Source organism: Cydia strobilella, chromosome 16, assembly GCF_947568885.1.
Source record: "Cydia strobilella chromosome 16, ilCydStro3.1, whole genome shotgun sequence".
NCBI classification, from domain to species: domain Eukaryota; kingdom Metazoa; phylum Arthropoda; class Insecta; order Lepidoptera; family Tortricidae; genus Cydia; species Cydia strobilella.
Window position 1 is genome coordinate 4,716,315 of NC_086056.1, and position 26,703 is coordinate 4,743,017.

Below are 26,703 nucleotides of genomic sequence, written 5' to 3' on the forward strand. Positions count from 1 at the left end.
GAAGACTCTTGATTCGAGAACTGATATGAAAGTTGCATTTTATCCACATGTGCGGCAAAGACTTTTAAATGATGATTTGAAATGATAACGATCATTTTGGAAGATGGATTTGATTTTATTTGATATTTTACGGTTAGTATTTTCTATTTTCCTTGCGTTGGTGTGGTGAAATATTTTGTGTTTCACTTGTACACAGTATTACTTGCCAAATTTCATAGTTCTAGAATCTTGGTCAACGGGAAGTACCCTAACCCCCCTCCTTAAGAGTCTCGAAATATACGTTATAAACGGTCGTATCTTTTTTTACGTTAACTTCAGAAGTTTGATTTTTTTCACAGCTATAAGCTGTAGACCTGAGTATAATGGTTTTATTATCAACTCGATACCTCCACCCGTTCTCGAGGTAAAAGGTCTTGACAGACAGACAGACGGACAACAGTGATCCTATAAAGGTTCCGTTGTTTCCCTTTGAGGTAGGTACGGAACCCTAAAACCTAATGTTTTACTTCAATAGAAAATACAACATACTTATAATAAAACGCATAAGATATCCATATATCTATGTACAAAACTATGTTTACAACAATTCATCTAAAATACATACAGGAAAGTTGCCATATTGCCGACTTCCGTGGTTCTTCCGTTTTTCCTTCAATAGGGAAAACTAAATCGTGAGAAGAAAACACGGTATGGATCATTCACGCGTTCAGGAAGCCATTAAAAATCTTAACGTACGCAACCTCTTATCTCAGTCTAACATTGGTGTTCAAAATAGAACTTTAAGACACGTACGTAGAGTTTATAATTTCATAGAAAATCATGATGTGATATGAGTGACTTTGATGAAAATGTCGTGGAAAGAAATGACACAAACATACGCAATCTCTTAATTCCATACGATATTGTATACAAAATTGAGCTTTAAGTTATATACGTAGAGTTCCCAATTAAATGAAAACGATGATGTGATACAAGTGATAATGTATAAATTTAATGAAATTGAATGGAGAAAGGAATGAGTCACAAGTAACAAAGCGGTGTGTAATGTAAAGCTATGTTATATGTACGAGTATAGGCGTGATATTCATCGTACGGGCATAACAGAGTAGGTTTTCTTAACGATATTCCCATTATAGTAAAGTGTCTGCAATCATGTTTAATCTAGTAACAAACACAATGAACAACATTTCTCTAGAAACCTAAGTATAGGTACCTAGTTAAAAAACTTGGTAACTATTAAGGTACCTACTTAGGTTTCTAGAGAAATAAAAAGAAACTTCGCTTACTATAAATTTTCGGCTACCGCGTCCCTACTGGCAATTGATTGAAAAAACCGGCCAAGTGCGAGTCGAACTCACGCACGCATGCACGCACAAAAACGGCAAAAAAATCACGTTTGCTGTATGGGAGCTACACTTAAATATTTATTTTATTCTCTTATTAGTATTATTTGTTATAGCGGCAACAGAAATACATCATCTGTAAAAATTTCAACTGTCTAGCTATCACGGTTCATAAGATACACCCTGGTGATAGTGGTGACAGACAGACGGACAGTGGAGTCTTAGTAATAGGGTCCCGTTTTTACCCTTTGGGTACGGAAACCTAAAAATGACGTGTCAATAAAAAAACAGAGAATGAACATCGAATACACACTCATAAATAAAGTAGTCGTGACAACATCACAATAGACTAGTTCGTCACGTCGGGTCAACGGCCGCGGTGAAAGTGCTTTCAAGTTAGGTCATCGTCGGTTCAATGTCAGGATTTTCATTGATTTTTGGCTGTTAGCTGTTACGTCTGGTTGGGGAAAAATAATCGATTATTGAATGGGGGAAGATGGTTTTAGTTCTTTTCGATCTCTTTTACCTACTTTTGCTGAGGTTTTACATTATAAACAGATCGAGTTTCGTTACGCGATACACTTACGAGCGATGAAAATGGAGAATTCTGTAGTACAACATGACCAGTTGGATAATTCGATGTTTATGCCATTATTTTTTCTTTCTATTCGCGATTCTGCACAATATGAATTCTACACAGCTGAATTTTATTACATGCGTTATTCTTCACAGTTATTAATTCGTCACAATCTTGTTTCTTCCTATTCGCGATTCTACACAATATGGATTCCACGCAGCCGAATTTTATCACAGGCGTTATTCTTCACAGTCAGTTTACTTCGACTCTAGGTGCTTAATAACACATCCCTCATATTTCCTTGACAGCCTATACACACAGGGAAATCGTCCATCAGTCACGGTTGATATTACGATCACGTATGATTGAGTGGTTGTGGACGTTGTGGTTGGTCATCGCGCCAAACGTAAACGCGTGTCCTCGCGCCACTTGCGGCGGGCTTTCCCGACCAGACGCTATGCATTCAGAATAATTGAATACGTGTTTAACAACCTCTAAGAACTATAACTACGCCTTTATTGGACACCTTCTTTCTTGTCCGCTTAAATTGAAACCTAGTGTCGAAACATAAAAGGCCCTTCACATTTTATTCACATACTGCCCTTATGAGTAACTAAAGCAAATAACTCGCGAAAGACCCGTAACATGTTACTTAATTAGTACCCATGCGTTCAAACTGTTTCAAATGCAAATGTTTATCTTACATATATACATAAACTCACGCCTGTATTCCCAAAAGGGGTAGGCAGAGCAAATGAAACTGCTAGTTGGCACTTTTTTTAAACCACTAACATTTATTGAGCTATATGTCTAATGTTTACCATGATTAACCAAAGATGGACAAAGATTTACCACAATTATGAATAAGTAGTGAAAATTCCCGATAAAAAAGCTTAAAACCCCCCAAACTATGCATTTGACATTTTGAAAGACCTCTATCTACACTAGCGCCCCTAGCGACGAAATTAAACGCAGTAGCCCTCATTACATGATGAATTAATGGTTTAAATAATGACCAAAGATTACGTGTGGTTTTTAACGGTCTGATGCAAATGTAATTCCCAATTTAAACGTCCTCGAGGCGTTCATTACATTCTAATCGTATCTTCAGTGGTGCGTGAGTTCATTTGCGTGTTTACTATCTGCGTATTTTTTATACACGCACTGCCAGCGAACAAGTTACTGTAAAAGTTTAAATCGAGCATGCGATTAGGGAAAACTGACAGATTGGCGGGATAATGTTATATCTAATCTACCTATCAGTGACAGTTTCTGGGTGGTTTCACGCGATCAGAAAAAAACTAGTCCTTCACTGCTAGTCCGGCTCCTTTCCCTAACTTTCGAAGGTATAGTCCCATCTGGAAGAATAAAGCATGAAAGGCATGTTTGTTGCTTAAGTAGGTAAGAAGAAAATGGAAGGGGAAGTAACTTGTCAAGTGGGTGCTTCTCCCCCATTCCCCCACTTTTTTGTCTCATTTTCCAGTTTCTCATTGTTTTGGTTTAACCACAGATCAAAAAACTTTCGATGAACAATACACTCTTCACTAAATTCCCTACAATAGGTGCCTTTGAAGTACCTACACGCATTACGATAAATATTGATTATCAAATTCCAATCTGTAAAATCCCACACAAAACACCAAGCTTCAAATAAAAACAAACGACAAGCAATCTTACGCGTTTCTAAATAGTTTTACAATTTAATGACAGATAGAACGAATAGAACACATTGACTGCAATCCTCATTACACAAACAACACCTGTAGGATGGCATCACAATAGCCACAAGGCTGGCCCCTATTTGGTACAGTGAGTGATTAATTTGCGCTCGGTGTGCTTCGTAATTTACTGATGGCTTGTACAGTCAGCAAAGCAGCGAGCGTTGATCGTATACATGAACAGTGTATCTTTATATCCTATGATGAACGCCACTCCGTTATTTTTTTACAATCACTTCTTAATAAATGATAGCGTTTGCAGTTCGGATTGCAGCATGGAATTATTCAAATCTGGAGCCGGAATCGACGGACCTTTCTCACAATTTCTATCTGAATCTTTGCAAATTCTGATTGTGACGCCTTTATTTTATTTTAAGATATTTTGCCTGCCTCACTGCACGATATTTAAATTGCCTGTCAGGAAGGACAGGAAGGCAACGACTTCGCTAGCCCAACACTGGTCTTATTGAAAAAAAACTATATTCATTTTACTATCGGACTTATTGCAACCTTCCTTGCTCCGATATGTTTGTAGTTTTGCACGAACAAGATAGCATTTGTGAGCTAGTAATAGTAGTGAATGTCTTTTAATATGTTAGCGGTGATCCGGTAAAAAGTAAATGCCGATGAAAAACAATCTTGCAATATGTGAAATATAATTTGTTTTTTATGCTGGCCGTACACGGAACGTGAGGCGTTTGCGATGCACCGTAGCACCGCAATGAATAGCTCTGGTTGGGACAGGGCTTTGTGCGGCGGGTAGGAAATATCACGTATAAACTGTATCGGGGAATACCGGGATTTTAGGGTTAATTATCGTGATACACCGACTGATATGATTAAAGAGCGCTGATAAAATAGACACATGAACGAACACCAAAATGTATAAATACTGTCGTTTGTAAACCTAACTTAAATTTTACATCACCTCACCAATCACATATTATTTGTACGATTCCCACCGACCGGCTGAAATCGGGCCGCGCTGGAGCGCATTTTGTATATACATTAGTTGTACATACATTTATTGTACCTATGGAAAGTTCTAATTTTCTTTTAAGGACTGATCTTCTATTGTGGTTTGTGCAACTGGCCCTTTCCTTAGTATTCTTTCGTATATGATATCAACCTCTGAACCACAGTAAATAAAGTTCCAAATGTCCTCTAAAGTAGGTTTTGTTATTGTTGCAGAAGTTTCGTGTGTAATGCAGCAATGTCGGCGGCGGTGAGGGCGGCGCTGCTCTGCGCGTGCGCGATGCTGCTGCACCACGGTGAGACACGACACGACAATTAATTGAAAGTGCGATTTTAGAACATGGGTGGACCCTATCACGTTGGGATAAGGTTTACGAATGGTCGGGTAGATACGTAAACGCCATCTTACCGCCATGGTATTACCAACAATACATATAATCAAGGCCAACAAACATTTAAGTGGCAATATGCACGACTGAAAGGTGACACCGTCCCGCCTGGAGGATCCATTAACTGCGTTAATATAAGGGTCAATTCATAACTGTCAAAATTAACTTCATAACTTACAGCGGCTATAGCTTGTGCATTAATTATTTGACTATAAATCGCGTTATGAAAATTCGGTTCACAAGAATATTAATAGGGCTTCCATAAATGTGTTATTAAAGGCATATGTATGTTTAGTCTTCAAAAAAATCCTGAAGCTATCTTTGTCGTCATCGTCAAAGGGTCAGGGCGACAAAGGGTCTTTTGCTTATCAAAACAATACCCATGCCAAAACAATTCATTCTTTTGTTTCCAGCTCGCGCGGAGCTGATCGGGCGATGTCCCGACAATGCGACATGCCCGGCGCGGGCGTCGCCTTGTGCGGACGACAACGAGTGCGGCGAACAAGTCTGCTGCGACACTTCATGCGGAAAGTCGTGCGTAGACCCGCTGTATACTGGTAAAACCATTTCCTTGGTCTCATGTTAGTTTAGTGCCTAATACATAAAGTACATTCACCTACCCCACGTGGGAGATAATCGGTGAGGCCAGCAAGTGTGGTGCAACACCTGTTACAGGAAAGCGTGGACTAGATAACTAAGCTCAGGCTAATCGAGCACATTTTAGCAAGTCACCAGTACAGAAAAACAGAATTCAGTGTGGTTCACTCACATTCCTCGCGGTTCTAAGATTTAAGAGATTAAGATTTAAGATAACTACTCTTATTAAGCCTCATACTTGAATAACAGTGCGTGTAAGTTAAGAATCATCTGGTACCTAGACTACTTCTCACAGATGGTTACTTAAGAATCCCTTCCTATTCCAGGGTGTGAAAACATCAAACTGTCTTCCGAGAGAATATCCCGAGCCCTAGTGGCTGAGAACAGCCGCGGAGGACGAGGACTCATCAAATCAGTCCGAGCTCCTCGGTGTAGGACCAGCGATGGGGAGTTCGAAGAGATCCAGTGCGATAATGAGATCGTCAGCTCTTGCTGGTGCGTCGATCAGGCCGGGTTTGAGGTAAGACTTGAAACAAGCTATCTTCTAAGATGATATCCTGGGTATTACGAGTAGCTACTAAGAATAGCCGTAATAGTAGAAAAGGCCATCAAATTCGTACGAGATCCAATGCGATAATGAGGTCGTTAGCTCTATGTTGGTGCGTCGATCAAGCTGGGTTTAAGATCTAAACCTGCATAAATGACTTGACTCTTTTTTGACAAAAACTCTCGCTATCATCCGTAGTTTGTACGTTATCTTGCTGACTACGGCTTGTCGCATATTGCGCGGTGACTCGGACTGCCCGGAACTGGTAGCTGGAGTCTTGAGGTTGTACGTCCCGGATATTCCTCGAGTCTGCTTGAGGCCGCGAACGCGTCCACTATTGTCTGTGCCGGCAGCGCGCACAGTATCGCACAGAAACTCGCCACTCCTCCGCGCGTTATCGCTGCTCAATGCACTCCTGACATCAGCACCAGAGTGCGACTTGTTTGCGTGGAGATGGGCGAATGTGTGCCAGGAGTGTCTGAGGTTTTATGAGATGAAGGATGATAGGCTTTCCAGCACTTGCATTTGACTTGACTATTTGTATTTTACTTTATATATATTTTGTATTTGTAATTTGTATACCTGTAACTAGTTTAATTATTCGGTGTATTGGCCTATGCTGTGATGCCGTGTAAATAATTTAAATAAATAATAAATAAATAATAAATAAGTTATACGTCTATTGTACGTTAGGCGATTCGCCTCGGCGAGCCTAGTGGACGCCAGCCTTTAAAGTGTTTCTGCTTTCTCAGGTTCCCGGCACCCGCGCCCCGGCCGCCGCCCTAGTCAACTGCACACGTAAAGCTCCCTGCGCGGCCCACACCTGCCGCATGCTGTGTCCGCTCGGCTTCGAGCTGGATGCTAACGGGTGCCCGCTCTGCAAATGCCGAAATCCTTGTAATGGCATCACCTGTCCTGGCCAGTTATCATGCCAATTGGATGAAACTCCGTGCCTTCGACCGCCATGCCCGCCTGTTCCTAACTGTGAGTTTCTATAAAAGTATGGCTTCCCTTGGCTTTCAGCTGGATTGTAAACGATGCAAGCTTTCCTAATTCTCAGATGTCTGTACTCTTCAGTATCACTATTACAAACTATACGGTTGATACCCAGGCCTTTGCACACGTCAATATTTTTACAAATTTTATATTGTTAACTAAAAAACACCTGCCTAACTCTCTTCTTATAAACTAGAATGTCTATGAAGTCTACTTTTTCCACAGGCAAGAGAGCAAGAAGCCTCCAGAACATCTGTCCAGCCGGCGAACCTCTGCTCATATCAGAAACCAGCCGTCCGTTCCTGTGCGGGACTGATCCTGGCAAACCGAACTGCCCACCTCTTTACAAATGTCTGGTTGAGTCAGGCAAGTAACCACTTATTAATAATAATTTCATCGTACATATTTAGTTCATTCTTAAAAACTTTGAATTTGCACATACATCTCTGGTGGTAAACACTTAATTTAAGAAAAACCATCTATCCAAGCAAGAAACACTTAGGTATTGAAGCATAATCCGCAGAGCAACAACATCTTCAGTGTGACAGACTTGTCGCCCTTCAGTTTGCAATCTCTTTGAGTAAACCAGCCCGGTAACATCAAGTAAAGACGTCCATTACCCATTAACCATGTTTTTAAATTGCAGGAAACGACTACGGAGTATGCTGTCCAGCATCCCTAGCACTACGTAAAGCCGGCACCTGCCCCGCTCCGACTACATCCAGCGACGAATGTGGAACCCCTTGTGCCCACGACTTAGAATGCCCTTCTATGGAGAAGTGCTGCGACTCCAGAGAATGCGGCAAGCACTGCGTCTTACCACAGAATGTCACCATGTGTCACCAGCAGAAGATGCTGGCTGAACTGCTGGTGGTCAGCGAGAAGGAGGGTAGAGGCTATGTGCCGCAATGCGCGGCGGATGGGTCGTTCGAGTCCAGGCAATGTTCGAGGAATGGACTTGTCTGCTGGTTAGTATGTTAATAATCTATTCTGTTCGTCATTTTGAAAAACCTTTTTTACTTCTGGTCTGTAAGCGAGTAAGATTTGATAAGACTAAAGAAATTGTCTCAAATGGCGATGAGCTTGATCATATTTTTGTTTTTTTTTCTTCTTATGAAGTGCTTTAAAAAATATAAAATCTTTATTGTTCTTACTCGTAATTCAAATAATCTTCACCAGGTGCGTAGACACCGAAGGCAACAAGCTCCGCGGCTCCATGGGTCCGTCTCCCTCCGTCCAATGCTCCGAGAAACCCGGCCCAGTCCGCGAAGGTGGCCGCAGCCTTAACTCCTGCCCGAGAGCCCTGTGTGCTGGGGTCTGCGAGTACGGATACAAGAGCGCTAACGGATGTCCCACTTGCGAATGTGATGATCCATGCGAAGGATATCCTTGTGGGGAGGGCGAGGAATGTATTAGAGTCAGGGATGCGGATTGTACAGGCGAGCTGTGTACTGGATACCCTGTATGTGAGTATTCATAAGGGTTGCTGAATCTTTACACTTGTCTTACTGTTTCGAAGAGTGCTCAACAAAGCATCCCAATCTTGTTTGTTGTCTGTGCCTAGGTATAACAGGTTTGTTTAAACAACGACGATTGGTAACAAGCGTACGTTCGATCTAATCTTCGGCATCAGCGGTGTTACAAGCACGTTGCCGTAACATGTTTGCTGTAAGGGTCAAATCTTGCAAGGTAAATTTGACCCACTTCCCGGTTTCCGATGCAGCTGAAAATTTGCATACATATGTAAGTCGGGTGACAATGCAATATTATGGTACCATCGAGCTGATCTGATTATGGAGACAGGAGGTGGTCATAGGAACTCTGTGATAAAACAACGCAAACTTATTGTGTTTGGGGTTCTTAGAATTGCCTCGATGAGTATTAGTTGCCTGTGAAAAGAAAAGTACAGTCAGCGATAAAAGCTTGTACCAAAAATGAAATTTTTGTTACAAACTTATTTAGTATACGTATCAACATTGCAAGAATTAGTTAGGAATAGACGCAAACTCATTATATAAATTTCCGGATTCACCAACATTCGTGGCCTCTATCTACATTATTTACCTACTCGTATAACATAACTCCACTGCAAAATGGACTGAGACAAATGGCAACTCATATTACGAGTAATAGATAGTAAATAGTTTCTACCTTACATTTTCCCAGGTCGCCCTCGAGTAACCTACGAAAACCCCTGCGAATCCGGCACCCCATTCACCGACATCACCGACGGTACCTTGGTAGGCTGCGGCAGCGACCAAGACTGCCCGTACGCACACGTGTGTACTAGGAGCCGACGAAGCGGGGCTGCTCTGTGCTGTTTGGATCCTAAATACGAGTCAAATTCGACTGAGACGGATCTTACAGAAGTAAGTGTGAATGTAGTTCTCCAGAAGACGTTTCATTTTAGTAGCTTTTTTGATTAGTCTTAGTCAAGAAAGCATTGCCACCCGTACACCCTCCTGATGTACCTACTTGGAACCCTAGTTTGCATTTCATCGGGTAAGATTTGTATGTGGTGGCCGTGATAGGTCGTTGAAATAAGGAGAGCTCACCACACCACACTGCGCCGTCAAAACTTCGTATTATTTATGACTTTTGAGAAGACAACCCAATATTACTCTCCAATCTTCCAGATAAACTACGAATCCTGCGGCGCCGAGGCGGAAGCCGTGTGCGACCACAACTCCACCATCAGCTGCGGAGACGGTAACTGCGAAGACGGTCTGGTGTGCTGTTCCACTGTCAATTGCGGGCCGGTGTGCGTGGACCCGGCCAAGATGAGGCTGCAGACGGACCGTGTTGATGACACGCCTACTAGTAAGCGATGCCCATAATTAAGTAACACGTTAATAGAATTTTTATCAGTGCCTTCAAAACCCAAAAGAATCTGTAATTATCTTTTCGGCAGCAACAGCAATTCGTTGAACTAACCTTGTTATTTTGAATATCACGTCCGTGGAAAAAAATATTCAGTCCACCTTGTGGTAAACTATGGACGATCCCTTCAGTACTCTCACATGAGCGTTGCCGACCTTTTTATAATACTGAAAGCCCCATATTATAGAAACCTATTTTGAAGAACTTTAGTTTTTTTAGAAAACCTCGGCATCGAATTCATAATACTATAATCGGAGATTTCGCGTTCGTTTTTGACTTCCCGATTCCAATATTCTTATATTGAATGTTATCTTTCAGTGTGCGAATACCTCCGCGACTTCGACGAAAAGATGGAAGGCACGGTAGACGGGATGAAGCTAGCCCTCCCCGCGCCCACATGCACCGCCGACGGTTCCTTCTCACCGCAGCAGTGCGCGCACGGCCGCTGCTGGTGCGTGGACTCCTTCGGCACGGAGATACCGGAGACCAGCACCAACAACGCTTCGACTGTGGACTGTGAGAAGTAAGTTTTTGTGGTTATCGAAGGTTCGAGTTATTGTAGCTGTTCTTACAAAGAATATTATATAGGAGTATTGTACTAAGGAACAAAGTATATATAAAAGGCAGGGAAGAAAGGGGATATGAAGTTCATATCCCTTTCTGTCCTTTCCTTTTATTTTGTTTCTAAAAGAATAAAGGATAATGAGAGGCGGAGGGTAGTAGGGACAACTTACTAAGTTAGAGAGTTTATTATGAATTTTGAGCTACATTTGTAATATGAGGGAATTCCAGCAATGAGTAGCAAACTACGTTGGCGGATGATAACCAAGGCCAAATTCGTACCTTTCTGAAAAACTTTTAACCCTAATCAAAGAAAAATAATATTAGACATGTAAATATTACAAAGACTGTCACGAATGCAAACCAGGGATACCGGTATTTTTTGTATGGGAACGAAACCGGTATTTTTTCGTTCTTTGTTAATTATTTCATTTCTAATTAGGCAATATAATAATACGAAGTCGTTACCTAAAAACACAACATAGTCCTACATTTGGAGTATAAAATAATTGGTTATTTCGAAGTTTTTGCAAAAAACCGGTTCCGATCCCTGATGCAAACTGTACGGAAAGCAGGCGTTTTGCGAAATTTAATAAAGTTATTTCATATTACTATGTTTCTTCCAGGGTTCGCGAAAGCCTAGCCTGCCTGGATCTAACGTGCCGAATGGGCTGTGACTACGGCTTCGAGCTCGGCAGCAACCACTGCCCGACTTGCCGCTGCCGCGACCCTTGCGCCGGAGTCACTTGCCCTGAAGGCCGCGCTTGTGCTGTAGTCGATGTAGCGTGTGATGCGGAGTACTGCCCACCAGTGCCTGCTTGTAAGTGGCCTTTAGTAATTTTATGTTTTCAGTTAGTCATATCATATGATAGCCAGCTAGTAGGTATCTGATTTGTCGCGTCGATTGCGACTATTGATTCGAGTTAGGTGCCATTCACTGTTGAACTTGCGGTAATCCTCGCGCTGGGGTTAATTACCCTGTGTTCGCGAGCCTAACGCCACCTAGCGGGCATCCCAAGAAGAGGCGGAGTTCCAACCACGGCCGCGCAGGGGCGCGGCGATAGCTAACACTTTACCATCTACACGGCACGACACACCAGCCGCTCACGCGATTATTTTTGCATTTTATATAAAATCGAAGTTCAAACTTTTTGTCAAATTCATTTAATATAATTTAAAATAAAAACAATTCTGTAAAATCACAATAAGAAGAAGTAATTGAAGAGCCCCGCCTGCTGCTCCTGAGACCTGAATCGCTAACCTCCCAAACACCCTGGTTATTTTTTCTAACCGTCAAAGCTCCTTCCTCAAATTACAGATGCCTCGATTAAGGCTTGTTAAATTTTATTCTCTATTGCAATTTAACTTCCATCAATCTGAAGCATATACCTGCATATTACAAACAAAATCTTGATATATTTCCAGGTTTACCCCGCAAACCCGGGCAGTGTCCGTTCCTGGTGCCCCACACCGGGGCGTGCGAGTGGGCGTGCCGCGGCGACGCGGAGTGCGGCGCGGGCGCGCGCTGCTGCGCCACCGGCTGCGGCACCGCCTGCGCCGCCGCCACGCACCACTCACCGTGCCAGCAGAGGAGGTAGCTCCTTCAATTCTAGCTGTATTTCTCGATTTTTTTTCGAGACTTTACATTGGCTTGCGGTTTGTGTGAAGTGGGCTAAGCTCGTATCTATCCGAACGAGTTCGAACCTCGGCTGAAAAAAAGAACGGAGGATGCTTTTACTCGCTATTCACTTAATGGAAAGTCCCTAAAAGTTTGACGTTGCGAACATTGCCACACCACGCAGTATCAGCCATATAATGCAAAACCAGTTTAAATTTTGAATTGGTTGCACAAATGTACGGTAAATAATTAAATCGATTTTGCAACGGTTGTTCCAGCTAGGTTGACAGAACACTCCTGTTATCCCATTTGTTTGGTGTCAACAGAGCTCTCGCGCTACACACGGCCGCGGAGAGCGGCAAGCCGCCCTCCTCGCAAGACGTGCCGGACTGCAAGCTGGACGGCTCCTACGACCCCGTGCAGTGCCGCAAGGCTGAGAACCTGTGCTGGTGCGTCGACAGCGGCGGCAACGAGGTAAGGACAGCTTTTGTATGTCCACAAAGACTGAGACACAAGACGTGCCGGACTGCAAGCTGGACGGCTCCTACGACCCCGTCCAGTGCCGCAAGGGCGGGAACCTGTGCTGGTGCGGTGACAGCGGCGGTAACGAGGTAACGACAGACATTAGTAAAGTTTTCACTAACTATTAGAACTACAGACGAGGCTGAAGAGTATTAATTAGTTAGTACAACTACATCTTCATTCAAAGACGTAAAAGGGTGATACAAATTCCCACAATTTTGGGCGATGAGTACAAATTAGGCTAGTCCTCCAGTGTCCTTAACTTTCAACTGCAGGAGTGTCATTTTTAGTTTTTCTTGCTGTGAGGCTCAGACTAAGTTTTTCCTTTACCTATATCAGATATTAAGGCAACATTATAGCTGTTATAGGTCAGCAAACAACTCAAATACCTACTTTAAATATTACATTTCATGCGTACAGAGGATCTTAGGACTAAGTACAGTCTCGACATTTTTACATTACATATTTCATTCTAGATCCCCGGTACCCGAGCTTTCAACTCCACGCCCTCATGCGAAGCGCCAGCCCCCTGTCCCGAAGTCCACTGCAACGACGAAGAGATCTGCGCTCACGGACGGCTATTTGATGTTAAGGGTTGCCCGACCTGCGAATGTAGAGATCTATGCGCTGAAGCCAAGTGCAGACCTGATGAAACTTGCGAGATTGTGCCCTTGGAATGCGAGGTTAGTGGTCAATCATCCCAATCTTCAACACTTTGCCCTCATATAAAGTCTGTCCCATAGTCCGCTGCACCGAGGACGCGATCTGCGCTCTCGAACGTCAGTTAGATACACTGGGTGATTTTGGGGTCCTGATGCCGAATGTCAAAAATGTATTAAGATGGTAATACTGAACAAGGTTTCCCATGGGACCGATGTGGGCCCATATGCTTCGTCTACTTCAGGCCCTCAAGGGGTGTACAACTTTGTACTCTAGGGTCTCGAAAAGGAGCAAGAATTAAACACCGAGTTCTTAAAGAAACTGACGTATGTTTATTCTAGCCAAATATCTCCACACAATCTTCAACTTAAAAACACAAAAAAGATTTACACTACTAAAATCTACGGCAGACAAACGTTCGCTAGTTTCACGATAGGAACAGCGCCATCTGCCATGACATTGGGTAAACAACTATGTTAAGCGTTTTATACATGCCGCCCACCAAGGACAACATGTCCTTCACCATGGCCGCCCACCATGGAATGTATACGCCACCAACGATTACTGGAATATAAAACAATATGGTGGGATTAACAATTTAACAAAAATCTCAAAAAAATGGTGGGGTCTTGTTTCTACAAAATTACACCACCATGCCTTATAAGTGTATACGGCTACAGTGTGTGAACTTACTATTTATATTTATAACTATAAACTATTTAGCCACTGGCAGAATACAAAGTTTTGAGGTTGGTCGCTTTATCAAAGAGTTTTTACACTTGATAGTTACCACTCTGGTTAAAAGATCTGAACCAGGGTGTTTTAGCATGATTCTGCCGAAAAGCCACTTCGAAGGAGGTAGATCGTCCTCCTTCACCAAAACGACGTCCCCAACTTTAGGCTCGGGTACCTGATGTGCCCACTTGTATCGTTGCAAATAATGCGTCAAATATTCATTTGACCAGCGACGCCAAAAGTTTTGCAACATACGCTGGGTCAGTTGCCATCGTTTGAGAGTACTAAGAGTAGAGCGTTCATAGTTCATTTCTGGAACCGTAACTAAAGGCTCTCCTATTAAAAAGTGACCCGGAGTCAACGGGTTGGGCTCGTTAGGTTCATTGGGTACAATTGAGATCGGCCGTGAATTTAGGCAGCTTTCGATCTGGCTGAGCAAAGTCGACATTTCCTCGTAGGTAAGTGTCGAATCTCCAATAACCCTCTTAATATGGTATTTGGTGGACTTAATCCCTGCTTCCCACAATCCCCCAAAGTTTGGGCTTTTAGGAGGGATGAAGTGCCACGTGGTACCATTCGAAGCTAGACTTTCCGCTACTTCTTGAACCATAATTGATCTCTCAGCGTTGAATAAGTCTTTTAACTCCTTTGCCGCTCCAACAAAATTTGTGCCGTTGTCGCTATAAATTTCTAAACAGCGGCCGCGTCTTGATACGAATCGCTTAAAGGCTTCAAGAAATCCGCGAGAGGTCAGTTCGCTTACTACCTCTAAATGTATGGCTTTCGTAACCATACAGATAAACAAACACACGTATCCCTTGTACGAGTGATGTCCTCGGCCCTTTGATGTTCTCAAATTAATGGGTCCTGCATAATCAACTCCGCTGCGTATAAAGGCTCGGTCTGGAGTGACTCGAGCCGCAGGTAAGGCGCCCATAAGTTGAGTTTGTATCTGTGCTTTGTGACGAATGCAGCGTACACATTTGCGAATATGATGCTTTACTAGATCCTTAGCCCGTACTATCCAGTAAGCTGATCTCAAGTAGTTTAGCATAGCTCGCTGTTCACCATGTAGCGTACGCTCATGGGCATCTGCCACAATCAATCTAGTCAGATGCGCGTCGTATGGCAAAATCATTGGATGTTTTGCTGCTTCTGATTCCAATGCGTTTTCCAGTCGACCACCAACACGCAAAACACCGTTTTCGATAAACGGCGTCAACGAGCGAATTTTCGAGGTTTTGGAATTAATATATCCGCTTTTCTTGATCTCTTCTATCTCGAGTTTGAATTCAGAACCCTGGCACATTTTCACACAGGTTAAGGTAGCCGCATTCAGTTCCCACTTTTGCAGATATGGCGTGTACACTTGGCCTTGGGGTGGTTTCCGTTTTCTTAAAAACCGTCTGCAATAAGCAACGACACGGATGAGCTTGTTGAAAGAAGAGTATTTACTCCAAAACGGTTCCTCCACCACTGCGATAAAAACCCTTGCTGACTGCTCTAGATTTGTGTCATTATTCTTGGGCTTTGAATAACGAATGGTCTTATCGTGCAGAAGTTTAGGCCCAAACTTCCACAGGTCGTATTCTCTTAACTCTACCGGCTGCATCCCACGCGAAGCGCAATCTGCTGGGTTTTCTTTTGTAGGAACATGAGACCATTGCACTGAATCCACGGTCGTCAAGATCTCCGACACTCGGTTCGCTACAAATGTTTTCCAATTACTTGGATGTTTATTAAGCCAGGCTAAAACCACCGTTGAGTCAGTCCAAGCCCTTATGTTTTCTTTGGGGATCTTCATGACTTCAGCGACCTCCGCTAAAAGTTTAGCCACAAGCACGGCTCCACAAAGCTCCAATCTAGGAATGCTAACCTGTTTGACGGGTGATACTCTGGTTTTAGCTGTCACCAACGCCACATGTACGTTCCCGGCTGAATCAATCGCTCTCAGATAAACAACAGCGGCGTACGCGGCGTTTGATGCGTCACAAAAACCGTGCAGCTCCTGAAGGGTGTCACTCGACTTAGTGTGAAGCCATCTTGGAATCCTGAAGTCTATAAGGTCTGCCAGCTGTTCTCGGTAAGTGAGCCAATCCTGTAATATGTCAGCGGGTGGTTCCTCGTCCCATCCGATTCCTGCTAACCATAACCGCTGAATAAACATTTTGGCCTTTATGACACACGGTGCTAACCATCCTAATGGGTCAAACAAACGTGAGACATCCGATATAATTTTTCTTTTAGTTGCAGGTGGCGATAGCGGCGGCAGCTTCACCGAGTACTGAAATTCGTCTTCATCTCTGTTCCAGGTAAGTCCTAGTATTTTAGTTATGTTATCTATCTTTATTTCCAGGTTTCTCTTTCCTTCTTCGTCTGCTATATTTTCTCTTTCTCTTTCTGTGATCTGCGTTGACAATTCCTTTTTGTTACTAGCCCACTTCTGCAGTACGAACCCTCCCTGCTTCAGCAAATCTGTCATTTCGTGGTACAGTTGTAGACCTTCTCCTTCTGTTTGACAACCGGTCATCAGATCGTCCATGTAAAACTCCTGTGGGACACGTGATGCAGCTGTGGGATACTGTTCTTTATGATCGCATGCAACTTGATTTAGCGCTTTTACTGCTAAGTAGGGCGCCGAGGCAGTGCCGAAAGTTACGGTCAGCAACTTGTAATCTTTGATTTCATCTTCGGTGTTTTCTCGCCAAACTATACGTTGAAAGTCTGCGTCCTTTTCAGCAACTCTTACCATCCTGTACATCTTGACGATGTCCGCAACGAGACAAACGGGGTACTGTCTCCAACACATAATAAGATGACGGAGTTCTGGTTGCAAGGTAGGGCCTGTCATGAGCTGATCGTTTAGTGATATCCCGTTGTCATACTTGCAGGAGGCATCGAAGACGACCCGAACTTTCGTGGTGCTTTTATCCTCCCGGATAACAGCATGATGGGGCAAGTAGATCGCTTCCTTTCTTTTGGGATCAGGTTCTATTACGGGTACCATGTGACCTAGTTGTCCGTACTCTCTAATTACTTCTGAGTACCTAGCCTTAAGAGTTGGGTCTTTTCCAAATTTTCTTTCTAATGTGTGTAACCTTTTAACTGCTATCTCACGTGAATTTCCTTTACAGGTGGGGTTAGTGTCCCGAAACGGCAACTTAACTACGTACCTGCCCTCTGTGTCTCTCACAGTCGTGGATGCAAAAAGGTCTTCACACCGTTGCTCTTCGGTTGTAAGCAGATTGGTGTGACCTGACGGCTCGGATTCTATCTCCCAGAACCGTTTTAACATATCGTCTTCATTGACTCGTACATGGAAGACCGTTAAATTTTCCTGTACGCTTGGTGAGCCTACTGAACCAGACAAAATCCAGCCTAGTCTGGTGCACTGTGCTATCGGCGCTCCTTCAGGACCCGACAGCAATCCGGCGGTTACAATCCGACAGTAAACTTCACCGCCCAACAAAATGTCTATTTTGTTGGGTGTGCTATAAGTTGGGTCTGCTAACGTGAGCTGCTGTAGCTTCACCCAATCTGGAACTACTACCTCTTCGCTGGGAAGATCTGGAGTGACCTTGTTCCAAACGAAAGCCCTCAACCTGAGATTGAAAGTTGGATCCGTTAGAGATTGAATTTTCAAATAAACTTCATACTTAGGTGTTACAGGTAGTTTGCACCCACCTAATCCTGAAAGTGAACTCTTGATGGGAGTTTTCTTTATCCCTAAAGCTTGTACCACGGCCTCAGTAACAAATGAAGCCTGTGAACCTTGATCTATAAACGCCCTAAGTACCTGATAGTCTCCTGTTTTCGACTCAGCTTTTACAAGCGCGGTGGGCAATAATACCTCACCTTGACCTACATTTTTCGTAAAACAGCTTACTATCGGTACGTCCTCTTTGTTCTCCGTCGCGACTTGTGTGGCTCCCCCAGACCCAGTATCAGCTGCCTGAACTACGCTCTTCGGATTGGCAGTTGAAGTTGAGACATCCTTTGGGTGAAGCAAAGAGTGATGCTTCCTCTTGCAAATTCTACAACTAGTGGCTTTTTGGCAAAATTTTACAATGTGGTTACCTCCTAAACAGTTGTAACACATGTTATTTTTAGTTACAAACTCGTGCCTTTTGTCAAAATCCTCACCAGCAAACTTTTTACAAAAACAAAGTTTGTGAGGCCCGGTACAAAATTCACACGCGAGTGCTGGATCGGTTGCTACGTATAGTACATTTGCTTTGTTTTGATTGTAACTACTATTGGACGGCTTCCCGTAAGCACTTGGGGTCTTACTGGCGCTTCTCGGTTCAAGGAATTCCAGTGCTCTATATCGACTAGATAGAAATTCTTTGAACTGGCTGAATGTAGGCAAAGTGTCTGAGACCGAGTTAGTCGCCACGTTAAGTTCCCATTGCCTGCGTGATTCGGGGTCTAATTTTAACGACAGAAGATGAATAACAATGATATCCCACGTAGACACGTCAATACCTAGGTTTGATAGCGCACTTAAACAATCGGTCGACGTATCCATTAGATCCTTAAGGAACCCTGGGGACTCGGTCGTTGCACTCTTTTGACTCAACAATTGTTTAAGTATACAATGCGATAAATATTTTTTATTATTGTATCGTTGCTCTAATTGACTCCAGCACCTAGCGTAATTTGTGTCTGAAACGGGTATGTTGCGAAGCAACTGCTCAGCTTCCCCGGTTAGGTAACTTTTTAAATACTGCAACTTCTGAACACTGTCTAGCGAGTCATTGTTATGTATCATGGAAACAAATAAATCTCTGAATGTCGTCCACTCCTGATACTTCCCCGAGAAACTAGGAATACATAACTTTGGAAGTTTAACTACATTTGATCTAAATGAAGAGTTAGCCTCATCATTGCTCCTTGACTGATTACCCGAAGCAATAGTATACTTATCTAAACCATCTTTTAATTCACATCTATAATTGGTATACTCTTCTTCGGTTTTGTCATAAGTATCCCCCGTAATATACGACTTAGCTTTCAAAACGGCATGATCGCATGTTCGTAATAAATCCTTGTGACCCGCTCTAAACTCAGACCAAAGCTGTTCTAAACCCTCTAATCGACTCTCCAAATAATTTTTGGTTATGCGCTCCTTAGGCGATTTTTTAAAATTAACTCTTGCCTTAAAGATACGACTGCATAAGTCGTCCTGATAGTTCAGTAAAGCGTCCATTATGTAAACAAAATAGCTACTTGCAATTCAAAGAAAATCTGTGGTAACACCGAATACACTTAGAATAAATTACAATACAAACTCGTAAAATTTTACAAGTGTTTGAAACTATGTCACACTTAGGCCAAATCGGGCATAGGTTCCCCGTTCCAATAGGATTTCGCTTAAAAATATAAGTTAATACTAGCTACAAATTATTCTATGTTAATATCCTATACAATCTCTAAGGCAATTATTCTAAGTTGAAAGTCGATGCTGAAATTTTCTAAGTCCATTTAAACAAACTGATTCGTCAAAGTAAATGTGTCTTTTTAATTAAAGTTCAAAATTCCTTAGCAAATTCACTAAACTGCTCGTTGTTAATACGGTTGAAACTCGCGTAAATATGAAATTCAAAGTACTCACGATTCGCACTTGTTCACTCACTATGTGACGTCACTTCGTTGACCTTCCTTACGGCACCCCTCTGCCGTTTGCTTCCTCCAGATGGCGCCACTCTCGCTCGTCCACGGAACTGCTATCAACTGCCTCCTGTATCTGCTCTGCTGGGTGTTTCTGGCTACTCGTCGCTAGATGGCGCCACTTGTATTGATTTTCTTCCGGAAACCTTCAGCTATCCGACGCTAGATGGCGTTGGCAACCTCGGTTGACTGCAACCTAACCCGGCCTTTGAAGCAGCGATCCACTGCTAGCTCGGGCACGAAGTGTAGTCCACATAGACTACAAGCCACTTTCAAAAAAAGGCTGTCCGATTCGAAAGGACCATGTACAACTTTGTACTCTAGGGTCTCGAAAAGGAGCAAGAATTAAACACCGAGTTCTTAAAGAAACTGACGTATGTTTATTCTAGCCAAATATCTCCACACAATCTTCAACTTAAAAACACAAAAAAGATTTACACTACTAAAATCTACGGCAGACAAACGTTCGCTAGTTTCACGATAGGAACAGCGCCATCTGCCATGACATTGGGTAAACAACTATGTTAAGCGTTTTATACAAGGGGTCCATTTTACACCTTTGGACCTCACAAAAATCAGGTCGTTTTTTGCACCATATAGTCTCACATTGGGTCGAGTGGTCCTTCAAAACCGTTGATTAATGTGTACACTATTTCCAGGCGGAGTCGTGCCCCCCGATAGTCCGCTGCACCCCGACCCCCCGCTGCCCCGCGGGGGCCCCGCTCCCGGTCCCGGGCGGCGCCGGCGCGGACGTCCTGGTGTGCGGCCCCAACGCCGCCGCCTGCCCCTCCACGCACGCGTGTCGTTTCGCGCCGCACGACACCGGGGCACCCGTGTGTTGTCCTAAGCCACGTAAGTCAAAAAAATTTGCTACCAAGAGCTGAACATGTGATAGATAGTCAAGAGGTCTAATTGGACCTCATAGGTATTCAAAAAATCTTTAATGCAGAATCACTTTCGGGTGTAGTCTTTCTCAATCTGATTTCACTAATTACAAACACACGATATCACTTTTAAGTGAATAAATCGACTGATGAGTACTCGAGTTAGATCGACTTGACCATTTTAATTGTAGGTACCTAGTAGATACTTTACCTCGTAAAAGGACGTCAAAACACTTTTGGTTTACCAATGGCATTGTCTTTTGAAATTCTATACCTTGTGTTTTGATGAAAGTAAGGTTTTCATATAGGTCTACTCAATTTTCAGGAACAGTATGCTTCGACACAAAAGACGAAGGCAACTGCACGGACACCGCCGGTTTGAACGCGACGCGGTGGCACTTTAACCACGAACGCAACCGATGTGAACGATTCAAGTACAACGGTTGCTCTGGCAACCACAACAACTTTAGAAGCAAAGATGAGTGCAACGCCGTATGTCCTGGTGAGTATCTACTACTGTAGTCAGTAACAAAGATGCCCAGAGCGCAATGTGATGGCCTGATGGCACTGTAGTATTTATAAATATGGTATGCAAGATACAAAGTTTATTATCAATTTTTATTTTCCCAATACTTTACCGACCTACATACTATTTTCTTGCCTTCTAACTTACCCTTCTTCATTATATCCTATAACAGCTGAAGGTGAAGGCTCCAAACTGACCACGCTGAAGAAATCCCGCATACAAATTGACACAGAAGGCACGTAATGTCTTATGTTCGATTCATGTTTAAAATTGTATAATTTAATATGTACTTACTCGTATTTATGCACTATACTTGTTAACTACTATAACATAATTATAAACACCTAAAAGTATGCGTCATATGAAAGTCAAATATTTTGGACTTATTTTACACATCATTAACAACCAGCGTTTCTTAACCCATGACAATTTTCTTGATGCGAAACACCTGAGTACCCACAACTCCCACAAGTGTTCAGATTGCAAAAGAAGAGGCTATTTAATAGATAAAAATGGCAATACCCATTCTTTTTAACTTTCTTAAGCTAGCTGTTAGCGTTGCCCGAGGATGTTAAAGAGGTTGGGTACCTTACCTACTTGCTCTTTCAGGATTACAAATAGTAGGTACCATGGGTGCTAGGTTTATAAAATCTTCAATAATTTCTCCGTCTTAAGCGTTGTATTCTTTCTGTTGTTTCCTAAACAGTGTGATTAACATGAGAGCATGTTAAATGTTTTGCACCATCTCTACATACTTTAATAGGTCATTAATCGCTATGTGTCTTACAGTATTGAGCCCTTGCGAGCGACTGCGTGAGAAGAACGAGGCGGCCGAGAAGAAATACGGCAAAGGCACGTTCATCCCCAAGTGTGACGTCACTGGAGCCTGGGAGTCTGTGCAATGCATGTCACATATCGGTGAGAAATCTTTTCAACCATACCAACAATACTAGTAGGAAGAGGAACTTATAACAGGAAAAAAAGCAGGGTCTACCGCGAATCACTCAATGTATTGCTTAAATATGTGATAGCATATATGCCATCACACCGCTGATATACCAGCGAAAACTACCTGCGTAAGTAACAAACACGATTTACGCGTGCGACCGGAGCAAGTAATGGTTGCAGAGCAGTAGCTCACTTCTTTACGAGTACATGCTCCAATTATCTGTATTGTTTCATAAAGCCCGCTCCAGACTACCCGGCGCGAAGCCGCGAACGCGAGTGTGGAGTCGATTTCGCTGATTAGCGAAAAAGTAACTACTTAATCGGGTTTTTCCTGTTGGCAAGGCAAGGAAGTATCGTTCGCGATACTAGTCGCGCCTTTACTGGCTCCAATGAGGGCTATCGTTTTTTTGCTCACCAGTTGGCGCCTCTGTTGATGGTGGTCCAAAAGACTATAGAAAAGCTGTCAGTCATTGAAGTGACAAGTGACATTTGACATTTCGAACTATGGAAAAGACCACCATCTACACTAGCGCCCCTAGCGGCGAATTCATACGCGTGCGCCGTGTGCAATCACGTATACCAAAATATTGCCATAAATTAAGCACTATATTACGAGCAACCAACTTAAGCATCAACGATTAAAGATTACCTACTTACTAAGTACATGGCTCTAACTCATATTCTAAGTCATGTTTTGGATTCCCAGGTTAAAAGCAGTATTTGAATCGGTATTTTCCTCATTTTCAGATGTGTGCTGGTGCGTGAGCGCCCGCGGCGAGCCGCTGAAGGGCTCCCTGGTGCGCGGCGCCAAGCCCTCGTGCAACTTCCGGCAGGCGCGCAAGTGGGCCAAGCGGACTGGGGACGACGAGCGAGCGCGTGCCGACGAAGGTATTACATACAGGGCTCAGTGGGCTAACTAAGAAGACAAACGCCAAACGTAAAGAAAAAACGTAGTAGGATGACAAATGCTATGAAAAGTCACGTGACTGTTTCAATATATTATTTGCATTTTTGTATCAGATATGCATTTTTCGTAAGTTGATATCCTGTGGCTACAGCCACCCACACAGCCACACATACAGGTATGGTCGTGCCTGTTTTGCGCGTTTTGGGGAGAGGTCTGATCAGCTCAGCGAAGCCCAGAATTTTTTTAAGCTTTGAGATTGTTTACCGTTGTGGACACCCAAGATTCTTCACTCTATATACTAATATTTCTACTTATTTAATTCACAATCTAGCAAAATTTGTCTGGTTAAACTGTTTGATAAAATTTTGGTACCCACCTAAGGCGTCTAGCTAGCCAAACTCACGTAACGTGGCCAAATGTATACCTAGCCCGCTCCAGACTACGCGGTGCGAAGCCGCGGACGCGAGTGTGGAGTCGATTTCGCTGATTAGCGATTAACATTATTATTAGACTCCACACTCGCGTCCGCGGCTTAGCCTTTATTACCTTAGAAAAAAGGTTATGTAACTAAAGTAGATACTTTTCAACAGTTCTAGAAGAGCTCATCAGGCAAATGACTGCGTTCCGCGTCGAAGACATGGAAGATTACGATGAAGAAGAGGTACTTCGCGACGAACCAGTCGAGCCCAGGACTCTGGAGACTTTGAAGCCGATAGAGAAACTCGAGGTTCAGCAGAGCGAGCCGAAGAGCAAGACCATCTTCAAAACCAAGTGCCAGAGGCTACAGGACGAGGCTGAGAATGGTAAGTGATTCGGGGTTACCCGATGTATTTTAGAGTTTTTTTATTCTAAGTACACGAAAGCGAGGTGAAAAGACCACTTCAAAACCAAGAACTTGGAGCTGAAAGAAACTATGAATCATTACATAGTATAAAACAAAGTCGCTTCCTGCTGTCTGGATGGATGTCTGTCCCTATGTATGCTTAGATCTTTAAAACTTACTTAAAGCAACGGATTTTGATGCGGTTTTTTTAATAGAGAGTGATTCAAGAGGAAGGTTTATGTATCACATCAGCATTGCACCCGTGCGAAGCCGGGGCGGGTCGCTAGTATTAAATGAATTGTAAAATGCACGAGTATTCCTTGACATTCTTGGTCTCGGTCTCCAGTTAACGCCGTACGATGCAAACTGTGTCTTTATTAAAAGTATGCTTGTTGCAAAGAGTGTAAACGTGTTGTGTTTAGATTTTGTCTTCCTATTAAATCTGTACTGCGTGTAAACAGAGCAAGACCTCGTGTGGGTATATTACTTAGGTGCATGTAAAGCCTGACCAGGAATATATGATCACGCGTCATTTTGCGAAATTTCACTGGAACTAATTTTTTCATACTATACTGAACTGTCACATGAGAATAACAGCGCCCTCTTAACAATGATCATATATAATATTGTCTTCGGTTACCGCGATAGTTACTCATGAAATAAAACTATTAAAACCCGTTGACCACGAACGCTATAAAGGGTTCGAAACGTCGGGATGTATTATAAATTCAATATACGCGATATAATCCGTTTTCATAGTTTTATTTAATGATCATATATTTATGGTCAGGTTTTATTTGTGTGTTACTAAGTTTACCTCTCGTGTCCAGGAGACGGCCCCTCGGTCCGCTGCCTGGCGGACGGGTCGTTCGCGGCGCGGCAGTGCGCGCGCGGGCGCTGCTGGTGCGTGGACGCGGCCGGCCGGCGCCGCGGCGCGCCCGTGCCCGACGCGCCCGCCACGGACACTTGCTGTGAGCTTACTTGTCTTTTGAACCTTTTGAGCTCGGTGCCTACTATCTCAAACATGCAATGAAATTATTATTATTAATTCTTTATTTCAGATAAGTATTTTATCCATAGAATTGTTAGTTTGGCTTATGACTACGTTAGTTACTTACTACTACTAAATTATTTACACACAGTTCAATCCAGAATTTCAGGAAGGTACATGTATAATCCACCCTGTCAGCTATGACCTTGAGTATACTGTTGTGTATAATGTCGCCCTTACGTGTGTCAGGCTTCAAAGTATCACGTGTCGGGCGGAGCAACTCGAGAGAACTGTAAAGGAATTTCATACAAAATTTAAGGCCTATAGGCACAAATTAGGCTAACCGCAGACGCACGGAATTTTCATTCGGTTTCCGTACGGAATGACAAGGTGTGAACGGGACGTCGCATTCATAGTGCTGTCTCGCTTGCACCTGTCATTCAGGACCGAAACCGAATGAAAATTCCGTGCGTCTGCGGTTAGCCTCAAAATGTATGTTTTAAAAACAGAAACATGCGCGATAGCGTACTACACAAAAAGCTGGTGTTGATCACATCTTTACTAAATACTTATTAGATAATCTACCATTTTATCCTCCGTGTGAGCACCGCCTGAGGCTAATCCAATAAAAATGCCGTTATCTTTCCAGTGCCGACCCAAATCGAATCAGCGTCCCTAGAGCTGGAAATCATCGGCACAGACGCCGCGGCAGCGGAGCGAGCGCGGGCTGCCTTACAATCACAACTCGCTTCCCTCGGTGCTCGAGTGCCGGTCACAGTGTCTCAAGATCACTCTGCCATGAAGCTTAGAGCTGTGTTGGCTGGACCCAGGGCTGTAGATGTCGTCTATCATGTGGAGAATGTGGTAAGTCGAGATTAACTTCTTTTGTATCTCTAATTAATGCTTTATTTGATAGCTCAATCAATAAGTCAGTAAAATTATGCCATTGTCTTCTAGTCATAGACATCTGAACCATGAAGGCTAGCAGCTACGCTAGCAACTTAGTTGGAATGCATCCCTTCGGCAAGCTAGAGCTGATTTGTCTTGCACTTTTTTTCGAATCACTAGTTCAATTCCCGAAAAAATTGACAACGTCTTGTAATGCCAGCGTTAGTCTTAGCTGTTGTTGATCCCATCTCATAATCCAATGATTGTTTGTATTCTGTGGATTCTTCAGTGATGCGAGCGTCACGTTACTTTATAAAAGTTTTTTAACTATGCCCATGTGACACCTCTGGAGTTTGGACCTGGGTATGTCCTTAAACTACGTCCAAAAGAGAGGTATGGGCACTGTGAATGACATTTCGCTTTGTGTGATAGGGCACAGGACAACGGATGTCATTTCAGATCTAGAGCAGAGCCCAACTGGGGAAGTACCTCCACCTTACAGAAAACCGCAGCCAAATAACACTAGAGACTAGACCCTACTCATAGTGTTGTGTTCCTGCCGGTGAGTAAGGTTAATGCCAGAGCTCAACGAGGGAGAGGAGTGTTAGGGTCGGCAACGCGCATGTAACTCCTCTGGAGCTGCAGGCGTACATAGGCTACGGAGACTGCTTAACATCAGGCGGGCCGTATGCTTGTTTGCCACCGACGTAGTATTAAAAAAAAACCTGTTAGAAAAATGCAGTTCTAATAGTGTTCGTCCTCACAGATGAAACAAGAGAAGCTGTCAGGCGTAAACAAAACATCGGCTGGCGCGCTGGGCGCTGACGTCATCCGCAGCGAGTACCGTCTCGCCGCGCAGGCGCCGCTCATGCAGCAACGGGAGATACTCAGCGAATCCACGGTATGCTCAAACTACCCTAATACTTACCTACCCATAGTACAGTCGCC

The 26,703-nt window shown here is 43.3% G+C and overlaps 2 protein-coding genes across 2 annotated transcripts in view; both read left to right on the plus strand.

The window, feature by feature from the left end:
- The window catches only part of LOC134748361 (ATP-dependent Clp protease proteolytic subunit), a 249,647-nt gene that overhangs the window by 123,666 nt on the left and 99,278 nt on the right, over window positions 1–26,703 (plus strand). The window lies entirely within an intron of this gene.
- LOC134748339 (papilin) overlaps window positions 1–26,703 on the plus strand; it is an 87,047-nt gene that overhangs the window by 58,385 nt on the left and 1,959 nt on the right. Inside the window, exons 2-23 of the mRNA XM_063683109.1 lie at window positions 4,830–4,909; window positions 5,416–5,559; window positions 5,926–6,119; window positions 6,899–7,130; window positions 7,368–7,508; window positions 7,789–8,110; window positions 8,322–8,608; window positions 9,309–9,511; window positions 9,779–9,962; window positions 10,341–10,545; window positions 11,210–11,403; window positions 12,009–12,177; window positions 12,528–12,675; window positions 13,200–13,406; window positions 20,448–20,640; window positions 20,998–21,174; window positions 21,988–22,116; window positions 22,894–23,034; window positions 23,644–23,856; window positions 24,707–24,847; window positions 25,517–25,731; window positions 26,522–26,656. Of these exons, the coding sequence (XP_063539179.1) occupies window positions 4,852–4,909; window positions 5,416–5,559; window positions 5,926–6,119; window positions 6,899–7,130; window positions 7,368–7,508; window positions 7,789–8,110; window positions 8,322–8,608; window positions 9,309–9,511; window positions 9,779–9,962; window positions 10,341–10,545; window positions 11,210–11,403; window positions 12,009–12,177; window positions 12,528–12,675; window positions 13,200–13,406; window positions 20,448–20,640; window positions 20,998–21,174; window positions 21,988–22,116; window positions 22,894–23,034; window positions 23,644–23,856; window positions 24,707–24,847; window positions 25,517–25,731; window positions 26,522–26,656 (4,032 nt within the window). The 5' untranslated portion in view covers window positions 4,830–4,851. The remainder of the gene's footprint in view (window positions 1–4,829; window positions 4,910–5,415; window positions 5,560–5,925; window positions 6,120–6,898; window positions 7,131–7,367; window positions 7,509–7,788; window positions 8,111–8,321; window positions 8,609–9,308; window positions 9,512–9,778; window positions 9,963–10,340; window positions 10,546–11,209; window positions 11,404–12,008; window positions 12,178–12,527; window positions 12,676–13,199; window positions 13,407–20,447; window positions 20,641–20,997; window positions 21,175–21,987; window positions 22,117–22,893; window positions 23,035–23,643; window positions 23,857–24,706; window positions 24,848–25,516; window positions 25,732–26,521; window positions 26,657–26,703) is intronic.